Source organism: Mya arenaria, chromosome 10 (genome assembly GCF_026914265.1).
Source record: "Mya arenaria isolate MELC-2E11 chromosome 10, ASM2691426v1".
NCBI classification, from domain to species: domain Eukaryota; kingdom Metazoa; phylum Mollusca; class Bivalvia; order Myida; family Myidae; genus Mya; species Mya arenaria.
Genome location: NC_069131.1, coordinates 65573476 through 65591474, shown reverse-complemented (window position 1 = coordinate 65591474; position 17999 = coordinate 65573476). Strand labels below are relative to the sequence as shown.

General features: G+C 33.5%; 2 protein-coding genes across 5 annotated transcripts in view; both read left to right on the top strand.

Moving 5' to 3' along the window:
- Positions 1 to 17999, top strand: part of LOC128204926 (neo-calmodulin-like) — a 363327-nt gene that overhangs the window by 102692 nt on the left and 242636 nt on the right. The window lies entirely within an intron of this gene.
- Positions 2737 to 17327, top strand: LOC128206517 (sodium/potassium-transporting ATPase subunit beta-1-interacting protein-like). Of its 4 annotated transcripts, none has more exons than XR_008256489.1 (7): positions 2737 to 2906; positions 4826 to 4963; positions 5996 to 6076; positions 7022 to 7234; positions 8309 to 8960; positions 9182 to 9199; positions 10860 to 10972. XR_008256489.1 is itself a non-coding variant. In XM_052909053.1 (7 exons), exons 1-7 carry the CDS (start codon positions 2784 to 2786, stop codon positions 11318 to 11320), a joined length of 1095 nt encoding a protein of 364 aa, XP_052765013.1. In that variant the 5' UTR covers positions 2737 to 2783; the 3' UTR covers positions 11321 to 17327. The 4 variants fall into 4 exon arrangements, 3 of the variants coding, with proteins under 3 accessions (XP_052765013.1, XP_052765014.1, XP_052765012.1); XM_052909053.1 differs by having other exon boundaries at positions 8309 to 8369; positions 10860 to 17327; XM_052909054.1 differs by lacking the exon at positions 9182 to 9199 and having other exon boundaries at positions 8309 to 8369; positions 10860 to 17327.

Here is a 17999-nt window from a genome sequence, read left to right as displayed (position 1 = left end):
TTTAAGTTGTAATAATTTGTTTGATATAAATGCTATATACAAATGTTTTAACTGGCATTGCGCTAATGTTTATTATTCGGTTAACTTACAGCTATATAATCCTGCTTCCTGCGCTTCGATATCAATACGAAGAGCAGTGGCACCTGCTTAAAAATTGACCGAGTCCAATTGCTGAAGGAAGGCGTGTACCGACCATAACTGAGTGAATGGCTTGTTCACTACCCTGTATCACCGACGTGTCTGTCCCAGGAACTTCAGCTGGCAAGGGGTAGCGAACATCAGGTGGCGTTCATCACCGACTCTCACATCGCCGATGACAAAATCGTCCAGCAGGTAATCAGTGTCGACCTTAAACGATATTACATTTATGTATATTTATATATATTTATATATATAATTCGATATATACTGAATATAAACACAAATGTAATATCGTTCCAGGTCGACATTTGGCAGAGAATGTCCAGGTTGATGAAATCAAAATTCATATTGACTTGTTACATACCTAAAAGTCCAGAGACGTACGGCCTTCGGGCAGACTTTCTGGTGGGATCGGTTGACCCGTCTCATCAGATTGGCAGGACGCGGTATGTTGAAGTCACCGTCCTTGAAAACGCCTAACATATTTCCTTCGACGATTCCCCCACCCAGTGCTTCCTGTCTCACCTGAAAACATTTGAGTTTGAAAGAAGAGACCGCCTCACAACAGTCCCTTATCACAATGTCTTGTTATGCATTAATTTAAAATTGAAACTAGCTTTTTTATCTTTTACTTGCATCTCTGGTTAGTACGACCCACTTCCGGGTGAGTGGGTTTGCGCCCCGTGAGAAAACCCGATCCCGCTGATTCACCGACGTGTACCAAAACATGCCCTTTCGCCTGATGCTGCATCTCCACTGTCTGCGTGTTTGCAAAGTGCACGCACACATTTTATCTTCTTCTTTTTTTAGCCCTTTCTGTTGTATATGCTATATTTTGTATACAACATCCTATAAACATCCTTTGACACAGTATGAAAACCCATCCGATGACACCAGCTTCTGTCGCTTCCGGTGTGAGCCCTCTTCTACGACCCCGTACTCTACATCGGCCTCGACGACAACCACACTGCAAGACAGCATCGGCTCTCCTAATGGCCTGTAGAGTTAGTTATGTACATTAACATGTCAGTATACATGATTAATGTTTCATACATTGTGTTTTTCTACCATTCATTCATGAAAAGAGTACAACGTACATGTTTGTCTTGAACTTAAATGTACCTTTCATGAATTACTGTTGTGTCCACGGCCCAATCTCTGGTAACATCAAATAGCTCCTCGCGACTATCGTTTAGGCTCGGATCTATGATGTAGGTGACATCTAGAGCAGAGACCTCGGTTGAAGTGGTAATCAAGAAAAGACTCCGCTGTGACGAACTGCGAACCATCTGGGTCGAAATATCTTAGGCGTCGATTTGTTAGAAGGCCGATTTGGTAAGGGGGCGATTTTCTTGCTCCCTTAGGAGGTACCTTTTAGGATTACAGTTGATTAACTTCGGTTAAGAAAACAAAACAAAAAATCAGTAATTTAATGTAATGTCAATAAAACAAAAATGATAATTTAAGGCAAAGATTGTAAACATACAATATGCAAAGACTATCAAACAAATACACGTGCACTAAACGTATAACCATGAACGATTAAAACATGAATTTGTTCCTAGTATTCTATTTAAAAAACACACAAAAAGATGGAAGTTTAATATATAATTTATTTACCAAATTAATACACATACTACGGTTATGTATACCATGCTGAAATTCACATGCACATAATGCCACTTACAAGTTTTCTTTTTAAAATGTATGCTTTTATTATCCTTAATCCATACTCTTGAAATAACTAACCATTTTACAGTGGTACATGTACATGTCAACAGTAGCGGAACCCTGCGCGTGTGGACTGGCCGTACAGCCACGAATACAAGTTAGTATATAGAAATTTATTTTAGCTCGATTGTGACGAAAGCTAGAATCACTTTCGAGTCCGTTTCCTGGACAGAAACCAGAACTGTCCTTTTTGAGAGACCATGAGAAAGTACCCCTGATTGGGATCGAATCCACAACCTCTTGCTACTAGTTGAATACTAGTTGATGTAATCATTTAAACAGTCCTCTAATCAATCTCACTTTCTGTAATTGTCTGCATGCATATAATTAGAAACGGTTTTTGTAAATATTTTTTTCCAATATGTAACTTATTTAAAACTATAGGCTTTTTATCCAGTTCACCAGCTCATTGTAATCTTTTGTTTTACTAAAAATAAAGATTTTTCTATTTTGTATCACGGACCTATACACCAATGGTTAATAGGTTCGCGTTCGTATATTGTATCTGACCCCCCCCCCCCCCCCTCCATCAACGACAGGGGCGGTAAGTGCTGGTATGCACTGAGGACTAGGTGAGGATACCGCTTTCCGTACTTTAGATTTTAAGGAAGTAACCACCTGATTGCGCATGCGTGAATGATAAATTAGTCATTTTAGTATTCATACGCATCCTTAGCTACACACATTCGCAAATTATTGCTCTGCAAATGATTTGTTCTGTCTTTCATTTTTTTGTTGTATTGTTTATCATTATTGTGACATGCACTTACCAATATAGCTATTTTCAATTTATTTTCTTTTGAAAAGAAGATATAGTTCTTGAACTACTTGGAAGCCGATGCATTTCCGGAAATAGTACTTCGTTCTAAAAATGTCAAAATGGACTAAGAAACTGTGAAAATTTTAAAGCAATGCTATTTTCAAATGTTTACAACCACCTTGTTAAACTGTCAAATAAAATGGCCTGCGAATCAACAAAATGTTATTCAACGGCCATTCACACTACAATTATTGTGGTGTTATCGCTACAGTTGGTAAGAAATTCGTTATGAATCAAAGAAACGGATGAGTTCAAGAAAGATAATGATTATGATAATTTCACCATACAACTTAAATGTTATTTTTAGATACAGCATGGTGACGCTAAAAAAGTAACACACCCTTAAAAAATGGCCATCATGATATTGTTTATTGCCTTCATGTTGTTGTAGGTTCCCAATATTTTAGTCAAATCTTTAACAGGGGCATTCTTTCAAATCTTATCCTGTAATTATGTTTCTGAGGCGAATAAAAGGCTTGGAAACCAGGGGCTTTCGAGGAACTAATTTTTGAAGGTGGCTTATTAGGGGCGTAGTCTAAGATAATAGACGTGTTATACGGGATTCTTCCAATCCCTTACATCTAGACGTTTGGGCAAAATCCGGGGATGTTTGAAAAATATTGAAATTGTATTAAAAGTGAAATATTTTATGGTTGAAATTGATAATAAAGGTTTATATTCATATTTTACCATGTAAGTGAAAAGTTATTTTGCACAAAACAATCATTTAATGCATTAAAACACATTATTTACCTTTCCAATAATACGAAAGTTGACTGACACAGACAGCAATTATGCCAAGCGGAACTTCTTGACCCAATCGTAAGAACTCGGCCACCTCTGACAAGCTTCGAGATAGACCTCGTAAATACAATTGTAACAACTCGGCCATGGCCGGACATTTGCAGAGGTTAACCCTATAAGTTTTGCACTGGGTCAAGAGCTTATTTCCAACGAGGTCCATGTTTATTGTTTAAAGCTGTAATTAAGTATTATTTAGAGTACTGCATTGTTTGAATCTTATATTACTTTTTATGACATTCGCAAAAACACTATTTTAGTGTGTTAGCTAAAGTGTTATGATAGGTTGCTGCATCCTGTCTGATTTTGGTCTGCCCTCATGGAGACCAACATGCGTACTCTCCTGTCTTCATAGAATTCAAAATGTGATTATAATTTTTTTATGAATTTTACGCATTTGGCAGTTCAAACCTTAGAAATTACTTCAAATCTAATACAAACTATTTTATAAACATGCAAGTTCTTGTAAAATACACTTATATTTTTAGAATGACTAAAATTTATGAATACACAAAAACAGATTTCTCTGACTTCTCCATATCCTTTATTAAAGAGATCAGTTTTCACTAGTTTCTTAGAAAAAAAATGAGTTTGCTTCTTTGACATTATTTGGAAGCATTTTCAATCCCTTACACCATTGTTATAATGTGGGCATACACATCTACATCCATATGAGTGAACTTCTGTACATTTGGCAAAATTATCCTTCATCATCATATAACTCAAACATTTTGTCATGAAATATTTTATGAACATAATTTAACCTAATTTGTCTATTTCTCTGTTCTATATTTAAAAATCTTAAGACCGGCAGAATTTGCCTCTGAAAGCGACGTTCTATGAGCATTATTATTTTAATGAAATGAACCATTTTATTTTGTGCTACATGGTGTCTATTTTACGACTTCATGGTAACCTCAGTTAACCTTTTAGGTACATGTATCATGGTAACCTTGTATGTAAGGTAACCTTAAATGTACATGTATCATGGTAACCTTGTATGTAAGGTAACCTTAAATGTACATGTATCATGGTAACCTTGTATGTAAGGTAACCTTAAATGTACATGTATCATGGTAACCTTGTATGTAAGGTAACCTTAAATGTACATGTATCATGGTAACCTTGTATGTAAGGTAACCTTAAATGTACATGTATCATGGTAACCTTGTATGTAAGGTAACCTTAAATGTACATGTATCATGGTAACCTTGTATGTAAGGTAACCTTAAATGTACATGTATCAACATGACAACATCATTGATGCTGTTTGCGTGTTTTGGGTCTTGACCGCATCTTGTACCTAGTAACTATAATGTTCTGTATTTGCAGCTTGGCACTATCGAGAAGCAGGTGTTTGACTTCCTGGGCTACATGTGGGCACCGATCCTGGGGAATTTCTTCCAGATAATATGTACAATTTTGGGCATATTTGGCACATGCCAGTACAGGCCCAAGTTCATTGCTGTGGTAAGTATTTCAAGCCTTAAATAATTATATCTCGGTTTAGGACATTGGGCTCAAAAGAATCTAGGTAGGGTTTGGACAAAGTGTTTCTTGTTGTTGTTGTGATTGTAGAATTTCACATAAATGAAACATTTTTCATGATTTGAAAGATTAAAGTAAAAAAATAATAATTTCTCTTTGGATATTTATAGTCATAATGACAAAGGGACTTTCATTTGACCTAAACTCAAAATTTTATTAAGTTTTTAAATCATTGTATTTTGCTTACTCAGTACCTCCTCTATTATGTGACAGAAAAACATTTCCCAGAGCTCAAAATAGGGAGATGAGTTTGACAGTTTAGGGTAACTTCTGCCAAATCTCTCTAGCATGATCACTTGATCATGGAGTAGAATTACCATCTTGACAAAACATATATATATTCAATTACAAAGCAATGATATTGTTTTCTTTGTTAATGTACTGCCTTAAACCGGCTGAAAATTCCCCAAAATTTCTGATTTTTGTTTAAATAATGAACATGGGGTCTGAACTTACTAATGGATTAGTTATTTGTGTAATTTGATCCAGACGTGTTGATCTTTTGTTTGGCATTATCTGACTCTCAAGAATTTCAGACTAACCATGATTTATTTTCCAATCTAAAACATAAAGGCAGTTTAAAGTAACACTCCTATAGATTTAAAATCAATACGAACATGTTAGCCAACATCAATTTTGAATGATAAACCTTTAACTACTTATTAAATAATGCATTTATGGAAAATATTAATATTGATGACTGGATTGTAACCATGTATATTTAATAGCTGAAAAAGAACAAATAATAAATGACTGGTGGGTCGTAAAAGATTAACAGTGATCAGCTATTGTCTCATAAGGTAGAAATACCAGGTTATTTCACCTTTCTTTTAAATTAAACTCGGTATCTTTCATAAGAACCATTGTTTGTGCTTTTAATTTAAGAGAGCATCCTTAAATATTTGCAAGAAAAATAACTTTAAAAAACACATACTAACTGTTTGTTTATTTCAGTATTCAACATGGAGCCTGATCTGGCTTGGCTGGAACATCTTTGTGATCTGTCTGTACCTGGAGGTTGGCGTTCTCAACAGGGTATGGTGGTTTTCAATACCAGTCATCGAAATACTTTTCAATGAACAAGTCTGAATCCTTACACTAGTGTAAACCATTAAAAAACAATTCAAGCCCTGCTATATAAATTGAAGAATTTGAGCCATCCTGGAAAGAATTTGGTCATTGCAGGGCTTGTGCTTTGCAGCTTATTTCAACCACTCCAATACATCTATTCAAAATGGCCATTTTTAAAGGGACTCATATGTTTTATAGGTTCAAATATATATTTTTCAGGACCTTTTCTATAGTACCCACAGGTCCGACTATCAGACCCATTTCCAAAACAAAATATATGACATTTTTCCCAATGTTCAGAAAAAATCCTTATCAAACGTTTTTTTGTTTTTATGAAAGTCTTTTTGCCTGTACTGATTCATTCAACATCCTGAACAATTATGTGAGTATATGTATAATTTTGGGGATAATTGAATTCAGAAATTGTTGATTTTTATCACATTCAGGGACCAGGAAAAACTGTATCAAGTATTATCTGTTTTTACAACCCAAGGATTTAAATTTCAGCCCTTTCTTTCGATAGGGGAAAGAAACTATAATATTAATATAAATTTTACTAATTTTCTCATCGCAAAAGACTGAAATACTTTTTCTTTTAAAGTTCTGTAAAATTTCCCAATTTCGGCATATTTTGCAATGCAACAAAATGTGTAGGGTCTTTTTCAAAAATGGGCAGAAAAAGCCCTGTTTTTTGTTTCATTTGAACACTAACTGGGCTTTACATTGTATTAACTTTTTGATTTTGAGCAATCTAACTTCTTTGACTTTCATGACTTAATAACTGTATATGCAGGATTTTTGTACAGTTAATATTAACTATGTTAATAATTATATATATATGTACATTATATACATGTACATTTTGATATACATGTATCTTAAACATTTGTGTTTACACCTTTATTTTAGAACAAGGAGCTGTACATTCTTACCATGGGAACAAAGTCAAAGAGCTGGTGGTTAGACCATGGTATTGGTTGCCGTGTCAACAATGAGTCGTGGGTGGAAGAGGTTTCAGCAGAAACCGGCCGCCCAATCCCACCTGAGGAGTTCGTGGAAGGGTGTATCCTGGCGTATTACTATGTGGAGGTCATACATGCAGCTGTGCAGTGTCTGCTTGCGGTAGGGGGCTTTTTAGAGAGTGTTTTTTATGATGTTTATTTTATTAAGGAAAAAGCATATGCATTGCTGTTGGCCATGTAGTCGTGACTTTTGATGTCATGCAAAACCTTTAATGCTTGTCACAATTCGGCAATGTTAGATTATAAGTATCTTCCATGGCCAAGAGAGTACGATAGGTTCATCCGACCTGAGCGTAGGGTGTTTTGCGGAAAAGAGGTCTACCGAGTTTCCACAAAACACCCTGTGCGAGGGTCCAGATGAACCTATCTTACACGAGCGGCTATGGTAGATGCTTTTTCTTCCACCTCAGTTAAACAAAATTAAGAAAAAAATGTATTTTTTGCTGGAACTCTATTGTGCTTAGTGAAAATAAATGCGTATGGATATGTGATAGTTCCTGGTTGGGAGAAATATTTATATGAAACTTGGTGCACACGGTCATTGCTGGGCATAATTTTGACTCTGGTCTTGAGATAAATCACTTTTGTTAAAGGAAGTTTGGAATTACTTCATTGAAATGGGCTAATATTTCCAATAGTGTGGCTGTGGTCGTCCCATCATATGTCCAATGTCTTGTTTAAACTTCCAAAGGTGAAAGTTAGGACGTAAAAAATATCAAAATTTGGTGTTAATGTTACATAAGGCCACATTTTTAATAGTTGTGTAGTTGTCATGTTTTAATTTCAAAAAAGTTATTCATTGGAATAATTTAGAAATAATGGAGCAATTCTTGGTGTTCGAGAGACTAGAGCTTCAATGTTTGCAAGGAAAACTCCCAAAATTAATGGCAAGGTACTTCTAATTTCATAATCTTAATGGCAGCCCTGAGAGATGTGTACAAATATGCAGCAAGTTTAGCTGTGATTAAACTAAATTAGTCTTGCTCCTTGGTCAACCAAGAAGCTTAGTTTATACTTATTTCTTTTTTAATAGCGGGATTGTGACATAAGCTGATGATTTATAGAATCATGCACGAGTCTATTTGCTGCGAAGAAACCAGTGCTGATGTCCAGGTTGATTGGCCATAAGATAGTTCCCCATTATTTTCAATCAAACAATCAAATGTACTTTCAGTTGACTGGTTTTGTGTTCACTCTTTTGGCCATCTACATTTATGCGGAGGAACCTGAGACGAGTAAGTATCCCGTGTCTGCTAGAACTTATATTAGCCCTAAAGACTACCCCTCAACACACTACACGCACATAGGTGCCGTGCAGAGAAATAGGGGTAGAGACAGTGGATTTGAGACTGCGTATGTCACGTACGATGAAGCCATGAAGTGGGCACAAGGAAAACCTTCCAGTTCTCAGCCTTCGTTCGGAGATATTGAAGGAACTGAGGACTCTGGAGAATGTTTGGTGTATGGGAACCAGTCAACAGGAAGAGGAAGTGGGGACTGGAATGCTGGGAATGAGATGTTGACTGGTTATGGTGATTGTTTCAGTTGTGATGGGCAGACTGTGATAAATATTGGTAACCAATCTGGGAACACTTTTTTGACCAAGGGAGGTGATTCTGGTAACCAGACTGGTTCAGCAAGGATGAGAAGCTGTGAAAGTGGTGGAAATAATGAACTGATAAATGAACAAGTCTATATTGCCAGGGGAGGTAACCCAAGCCTCCAATCTTTCCGGAAAGCTAGTCATTCACATGATGAATACGCCTCAGTCTCACCAGTGTAAAAACGTCTCCTCTCCGCTCTCAATTTAACACTTCGCTTACAAGGTGTGTGAGGGTAGATTCTGCCATGCTTCATTGTTTCCCCATCTTTCATGCTAACATTTAATGTGTAGTTGTACTCATCTCTTTGTAGAAAAAAAATGTAATACCATGTTGTTTAATAATCTGCCTGCCGGTCTGAATCATTGCACTGCTAATTCAATTATTTGTTTACATTTCACATTAATTGATATAACATTTGAAATTATTAATTTTATAATATGAAGATATGCTGATCCCATGCAGTAAGTGATGCATATTGATCTTAACCAGCTACTCAATTAACATGCATAATACGCATGAGTATTTTTATCTACTTTTACATAAACAGCATGATTATTGCATGTTTTTTTGCTTGTCTCATCTTTCTGTCTTATGTATTCATGTCCATGTAATCATACATACGCTTTACATGTATCCATATTTATGTTTTGATTCTGTGAAAGGTAAGTACTGAGGTAAGAATATCCTTACAGCTTGATATGAACTTGAGTGCTTACCAGCTTGTCTGTATTTCAAAGAAAAAAGTTTGGGTAATGTTATAGCCTTGGTGTCATTGTGCAAAACTAAAACCTTGGCCATAACTTTAAAAGTGACCTTGGCCTTACTTCAAAAGCATTCATTATCTTTAAATGAAACTGAGTATGTTGCCAGGGTATCAGTGGATTAGACGGGTTAATCTACCTAGATTTAGGTTCATGTTGTGACAGTTGGTATGTAAGATGACATGCTGTTAAGCACCACCTGTTTAAGAATTCTGTTTGAACAAAATTACATGTATAACCTCTCTTTGTTCTGCCATGACAAACGTATAAACATAAAATTGTCATTTTATAAAGGATTACTAGAAAAATAAGTTTGAAATGCATCTATAGGGGTAAATTTTCCAATAATCTCCTATGCAGTAGGGGTACTTATAGGGCCTTGTTATCTATTGGCTACTGGTTATCAATGTACTGATAATCCATTCAATGGCAGGCCTAATATGGCTTGTTTTGACATGAGGGAAATGGTTAATAACGTTGTGTACTATTTATAAGCTCGAAAATAACCCAGAAAGGGTTTGCTCAAAGCCTTGGTATGGTTGTCGCTGCAGTACAAAGGCTTTAACTTGGGCTATAAAAAAATCAAGATATTTAAATGAAACTTGCCACAATGATTGCCAGAGCCAATAGCCAATATAGAGTAAGGCACATAACTTTTGCTTTAATTATTTTTGAGTTCTGCAACCATTTTTATTGAAAAAACAACAACAACAGACGAGCGTGGGCATTTACTCAGCAGATCACTTGTTCATTCTTCATTTTAGAAGGTAATTTAGTGATCTTAGGTCATATGAAAAATGCACGACAGAGTGATGTAGAAATCTGTTCTAATAGAAGTGAATGGAAACTGGATTTCTGGAGTGCTTCCATTCCATCAACAGTGCAGTATTGTGTTGAAAATCTCTCTGAAGTCTGAAATTGAACCTATGATTTTTAATGCTGTTGTGCATGCTACCTAGAATTGAAAGGAATATGATCATTGCCTGAAACTTTCTTTCCATGTATGTTGAACAAACCTGGAATTCATTTCTCTGAAGAATCGTTCATGATCAGACTTTTTCATCTATCATTCTGAATGCTTTCTGCATTGTTGTTGTACTTCATTTTTATCATCTCTAAATAAAATTGAATTCTTAATATTTCTGGAGATTAATCTATGAAGTTATTAAAAAAATGATAAGTTGTCATGGTAAAAAATTATTTTGAAGATTGTCATGCATTATATAATTAAATATGTTACAGTATAAAATTTAGAATTTCAGTATGATCTGGTACATATAAAGTTATCTTGTTATTTAAATGCCAGCAGTAGCTCTTTATTGGAACATTAAATTTCATCTTGTTGTATTGTGTTTTTCAGCCACGCCTGTCAATGATGAGCTTGAATTTGTAAAAATGCATACACTAACACAGAATCCGACCCGACTTCAAAATCCTACACCTTCAAGATCTGGCACAGCAAATCTCGCGTATGAAAGTGACTCTCAGTCGATGAGCACACGTACGACGCGTACAACAGAATATCACGAGACAATTCCCCCGGCGACGCTGGAGCGTCCTCCTAGCTATGAGACAAGTATGAGAAATCAACAAAACAATGTAAATCAATATCGCGCTGCAGACAGGCAAAGTGTGCGCAGTACACGCAGCGCGCGTAGTGCTAGAAGCGCTCGGAGTAATCGGTCCACTAGGAGTGCGCGAACGAAACGTCGACGGGAAGATCACAACGAACGTCGGGAGGAGCTGCCATGGGTACAGATAACTCCGTCGGCGAGCAACATGAATCATAATGACAGTATGCCGTACGGGCATTTTCCATAATTCCTTTTTTTTAAAGGTGTTAAATTGTTAGTGCATAGTTTATTTTACATTTTCTTACAGTAGGCCTATATGATGTTTTATACATGTAAAAATATTAATGGTAGTTTTTATTTTTGTACAAAAAAAAGAAAATTAGAATAATTCAGATAAGATTAAATTTTCATGAGGCCTAAAAAAAAAATTTGTTTGGTTAGGGTTACATCCTTTTCAAAATAGGTAGGGTAGGTAGGCTTTTTTTAATTTTTTTTTTATTAGGCTTTATATAAGAATGTTATTTTCATCATTGGAGAATGGTGTTAAAGTTATATCCTGTATAAGCATATATGGTTTTAAACTACACATTGAAAAGCAATTAAAAAAAAAGAGATTTTTTTTTTTTTATTTTTTTTTTTTTAGTTTTTCATTTTTTTTTCAAACTGACTATAAAAACGGTAGGGTCGGCGCCTATTCCGTAGGTAGGGTCGGGTAACCCAAACCAAATGTATTTTTTTTTATGCCTGACTTAAATACAGGATTACAATAATACACCATGACTATCAGGAACTGTATTAAAATCCAAGCACCGGGTTGCTTTTTAAATATGTATAGATTATTAACTTTGATGTTCTTTACAAATTTCTGTTTCTATAAAATGCCTGCTTTCCTTAGCATGCCATACAAAAGAAATTTTTCAAGGTCAAAGTTGCCAGTCTGTTAGTAAGGAGTTAAAATGATTGCTTATACTTGTTTTTATCTCGCAAGTCTTGAACATTTTTTTAATCAATTGTAACAATCATTGATAAATCAGTACTCATGGTTTTATCATTTTTTTGCAATATCTCCATTTTAAGCTTTTTCTTCTATTTGCTCTTAAAAAAACACTTACATCCATAGACTTATATATAAGCTCACATGGGTCGTTATTCATCTTACATATTAAGTCATTTCCTTACTAAAGTCGTTCTCTTAATTTCAGTTTCTCACTTGACATATGATATTATAAATACTTGATAATTTCTGAAAGTACTTTTTCAATAATTTTATATAAAAAAACCCACATTTGTTTAAATGAACAACAAAGCATTTCTTTAAATTTGAGTATAAAAACAGGCTGAAAAGATTATTTTCATTGACTTTATTTAAGAAAAAATCACATAGTTTAGTTTAAAAAAACCCATTTATTTAATATTCTGACTGAAGTTAGGAAATGACTTTATTAAGATGATTAATAAACAGTGGCCCAGAAAATAAACTCTTCTTGTGTTGTAAAATTGTATTTCATCAACATTTAAGTGGTGTTTCCTTTTCTTGCTTGGTAAAATCTGGGTCACTTGTTAACTGGTATCCAATCTGACAGATCGTATCATTAGTCTATCTTTAAATTAAATCACACGCTATCTTTATAGTCATAGAGGCCCTTTTTCTATTTATCTCCTGCTTCAAAATATTTACAAATGCATAGTCATTATGAGCCTTTAGGCAGATTGTTCAGAAATTTGTTAAAGTTAACAACATTGTTAACTTTATTGTTGTTAAATTTACTACTTTGAATGCTTCATGGATAAACTTGTGATCTGCTGTATTTGTAACAAGATTTGGGACAACTATATCAGCTGTACTTGTTTATATTTAAATATGAGAGCACATAATCAAACAGATCATGTTTAAAAGTTAACAACCATGTTGTTAATCACACTGTTAACTTTAACAAAGTTCTGAACAATCAGCCCTCTATTTCCTAACTATGTCTGCTTTAGTCACAAAGAAAGTGTTCAGCACATAATAATTATTCGCTCAGTGGTTGTAGTTAAGTATGTTCCAGTTGTTGTGTAGCTGTTGTGTATATCTATACAAATACAAAATCTATCAATGTGTATGCCTGAGATTCACTGATTGTAATTATTGTATAACTAGGCAACAATTAATAAATGGATTGGCGTTTCCCTGCCCACATTTTAGCTTGGGTTGCTAGGTAGTAAGGTATTGACAATTTTTACTTCTCAACCCCTAAAGTCCGCTTTGAAAAATAAAAGAAAAAAATGAAATGACACTAGAGTGGCTTAAAAAAAAAATCTGACACATTAATATTTGTGAGTCGGTTAGGATGCGCCAAAAAAATTAGTTGTCACCTTTGATATTTTTTTTTTTTTTTTGATTGTTTAAATTGTTGTTTCATTTGCCAAAACTTGCTTCATTGTTTAATTTTCAATGTTAATTATTTAAATATTTTCGGCTTGTATTCCAATCACAAAATCAAAATGTTGGAGTTCAGACAAAGACCAAAATACTGAAGTTTGGACAATGACAATAACTTTGAACATTGACACCATTTTGTTTCGAGTCTGATAGTTCTTGTATGCATTTACTGCATCTTGACAAAGATTGCTGTCACTAGGTTTACAAATAGAACGAGTTAAGACTGTTTTGCTGTTTGCTGTGTTCTCTTAAGCAGCTGATTTTGTCCATGTTGTTATCACATATTGACATTGAAATGTCTGAACAAAGGGCCTAGAATTATTTCATTCCATTGTTATTTTGTACTTGTGAACTGCAACAAACAGAAAAGTGGTCTTAATGTAAAAAAATAAAATAAAAATAGGTCACATTATGGCTTCTGTCATTCTTGTTTTATTCACAGGAAATGATGTCATCACTTTATTCACATGAAATGAAGATATCATATTTCCTAAATTTTGGCAAATTCACTGTAAAACATATATAAGCTTTTTGTGGTTGTATTTCCATAAAATTTGTACAGGACTACAGATATAAATGAATCTCCATATTGAAGTCTAAATTTTCTGTATTATCAGTTACTAGTATTATCACTATGATCGCTTCATACTCCATTTTGATCAAATGTATAAATTTAATTGGTTAAAAAAGCTTTGATGTTAACTTAATTTTTCAAAAAAATGTCATGTTAAAAAATTTGACTGATTAGCAGATATAAGGTGATTCGTAAGTGTACTTGTTTTAGTACAAGTGAAATATGAAGAATATTTAATGATTTTGGTTGTCTGAAAATAAAAAAAAATGTTTGAGCACACATTTTTATTTCAAGGGTTAAGAAATAGATATGGTTGTGATACGATATCTTTTAGCTATAAATAGACTATGGTTCTTTTGTTGGCCTTACAGAATGGATATTACATCAGCGGTCAATTACTTGACATTTTAAAGGACAAGAATTTTTGTTATTTTTAATGGAAACGAGCCATGGCGATATATATATTCTTATCTATTTATATCATAAATACTAAATTGATGTTTTACAGCGCTGAAGAAATTAAACATCACTATATATACATGTATTTATGCTATTCTTTAATGAAGTCGCATGAGTTATTATTACACTTGTTGCATATCAAAATTGTTTAATTAAGTTATGTCATGACGGTGATATGGTGATGCTGTTTATGATATAATACAATAATTTTATTCATGTTGAATTCACTTCTCAGAGTGGCTGATCTCATTTTCCAAACATTCTTTTTTACTTTCTATCATATATTATATAACTTCTTTGCTTTTTTGGGATACAAATTGTGCAAGTCAATTGTGAGCTTAGCACAATTTTTCTAACCAATTCAGCATTAAAAGTTCCGGATAAGCTACAAATAAGTCATGACCTTAGTGCAATAATTCAATTACTGCATAAAGAAATAGAAGCTGATGTTGAGTTCTTGCACTAAGGTCACAAAGTAATCATGAAAATTACTATTAGGTAGCTTATCAGTTAAAGTACAGTGTATCTTATTATGCTTTCCAGTGGTTCGTAGAGATTTATAGGTGAAATAAAAATGATATCCGTAATAGTGAAATAACAGTTTTATATTTCTCACTGCTTTTGAAATGTTAGCCCACTGTCAGAATCGAACAGGAGCGCGAAAGCTTGGGAACAATTTTAACAAGGTCATTTCTGAAATGATTTCATACAATTTGGCGCATTTGAACTTCAATTTACTATAGTTTTGTATCTATATAGTCATATGATAAAGATTTTTGTTTTGTTTTATTGTACGATCGCAACATATTTCACCTCATGAACACCAAAAGCAAATATTTCAATTGTGATTACGCCACTCTTGAAATATAGTGTTTGGTGCTTACTCACTGAAATATATTACGATCTTACACTTGAACAAACAATGATCCTGTTAGTAGTTATTGTAACTTTGTAAATGTACTGGTATTCAATCTAACAATGCAAAAACTATTGGTCCAATATCAGATTTTTGTTCGGCACAAACATGTATACTTAAATTTGAATTATATATCATTATTTTTTATACCTTAGTATTAATTTCTCACTGTAGATTGTTTTGATAGTGCCTGTCAGATACTTACTTGAACTGAAATGTGTAAATTCAATCCAGTTTTCAATAGTGTTAATAATGCTTCTCAAAAATAAAACATTTGTTGTCACATTTTCAAAATATTTTGGAGAAAATATATCATAGAAATTGTTTGAACTTTGGAACCACCTGATATTTAACTTAGAATCCAAGTGTTTTGATTGAACTGTAAAAATAACTGGCCAATGACCTGAATGGAAACAGTGAATCTTGAAGCACAAGGATGAAAATGATATTGAATACGAAAATATTATTATAATAAGTTTGTTCACAAAATTAAATCTTAGATGTCTGACAAGAGAGTCCCTTTAAAAAACATCTACAGAATTTAAAATTAACTTGTACTGTGAGCATTTTATTAATGTATGGATGGAAAATGTTATATTATGATAGTCTCGATGTTAAACTGTTTTTCATGCCTTAATTTATGTAAGGATTTGTTTAATGATTGCTCGAAGCTGATTTGTTTGTAAATAAGTCACATATAGTTTTGCGTTCATTTGAAGTTATTCTAGTAACAGCACATTTAATTGTATGGTGTTAACTTAATATATACATTTGCTGTATCTTTTTACATTACTTGAATAATCATGTATGTTCATATGATTTAATTATTGTTTAATGTCAAATATTATTCAATTATCTCACCATCATTTATTTATCAACTCTCATTCTTTCATTATGAGCTTTGTAAATTACTGAATATTACTTTTTATAAAACACTAGGATATATAATTTGTAGGGGAAATATAGGGATAAAAATAGGGTAAAAAACTCTTTATACTATTATATTTTTTATTATGGGGAAAATCGAATTGGAAACAATTTACGGAACATCAATACTATAAATAGTATGTAGTCAATAATTTCAATTCTGGGTAGAATAATTCTGTACTATCTATCATAAAATTTGGTAGTGAATATTGAAAGCTAATACATTCTGTGTTTGTCCGTAAGACCTGCATTACCTAAGTCACGTGCAGGGTTTTGTCCCTTGTAGACATTATGTTTGATTCTTGGATTTATACATTGGCTTATCCCAACTGAAATCATCATCCTGACCAGCACACCTGCTGACTGTTGAATATGACACATTTCTCTATTGTATGATTACATTGAATTATATGGTAGGTTACACAAAGCCATTATTATAATCACATATTTGATCCATGATTAGCAGGCATGGGTAGACATTTTACAAAGAACCTACGCATCTAATGGGACAAATCTGACAAAATATTAGAGCCATTTTCAAGAGTCATCTTTGTAAAAAAAAGCTAACAGATAAAAGATCTCATTAGAAAATAATTACCATTGTTGTTATTTAACAAAATATAAAACCTTAACAAATCATTCACACTATAATAATAAAAATAATTTAATTGTATGTAAAAAAACCCATAAAGAAATGATGACACTTATAGCCTTATAATCGTACCACATAAAAAATAAGATATTTTAGTTACGTAGTTCTGATTTATGTTACTGTATTGCTATACATTATGGCAGAATCTTTCAGTATCATCGGATCAATGACAATGTGTATTTTTCTCATTAGATATTACTTATGATGTCTACATCCATTTTGTACATTGATATGTCTTGCGAATCATTTGTGTAACAGGTGATATTTTTGATGATTATTAAAAATAAATGTGATGTTAAGACTAGTTTTTTGTGTTCATTAAATTCCAAACAAGAGTACAAGAAGAACAAATGTCACATTGAAGGTATACATTTTAATAAGGACTACATCAGTGTGTGTATACCATGTGACAAATTGCGTCATAAATGCTTAATCTAAAGGCAATATTTAAATTAGCTCTTTCAGCAGCACAGACTGCCCTTTACATATGAAGGGCTGGTCGATAATGTCCCTTGAATTTGCCAAACTTCTTGCATTTTCTTAAAAATGGGTTGGTAATCCATTCACAGTGTGTGTATACCACGTGATAAATTACGTCATATATGCTACGTCGGAAGGCAAAATTTTACATAAAATGAAGACTAAAATCAAAGATAACTTTTCTTATACTACACCATTTTAAATAAAACAAAGCGCAGTCTACGCAACTTAAAGAGATCCACCTTCATTTTATTACCGAAGTTTGATTAGGTGATTAGTTTCATCAAACACTTCAACAAACCTGTTTCCATAATAATGTTTTGACAGTGCTCCGTCAGACGACCGTATTGTGAAAAGGTTGTTCAAAGTGTTTAAAGAAACTAAACCCTCAATCAAAGACCGCAGAGGCGTAAACTGCGCTTTGTTTCATCTAAAATGGTGAAGAAATAGTGAAGTTATTTTGTTTTAAATCTTCATTCGAAGCAAAATATTGCCT

Bases quoted from the DNA above. Each gene is read 5' to 3' on its own strand.
- LOC128206517 (XM_052909052.1), top strand. From the start codon at position 2,784: ATGCTATTTTCAAATGTTTACAACCACCTTGTTAAACTGTCAAATAAA. The intron at 2,907-4,825 runs GTAAGAAATTCG...CTGTATTTGCAG, and splicing joins TGGTGTTATCGCTACAGTTG to CTTGGCACTATCGAGAAGCA. The intron at 4,964-5,995 runs GTAAGTATTTCA...TGTTTATTTCAG, and splicing joins GGCCCAAGTTCATTGCTGTG to TATTCAACATGGAGCCTGAT.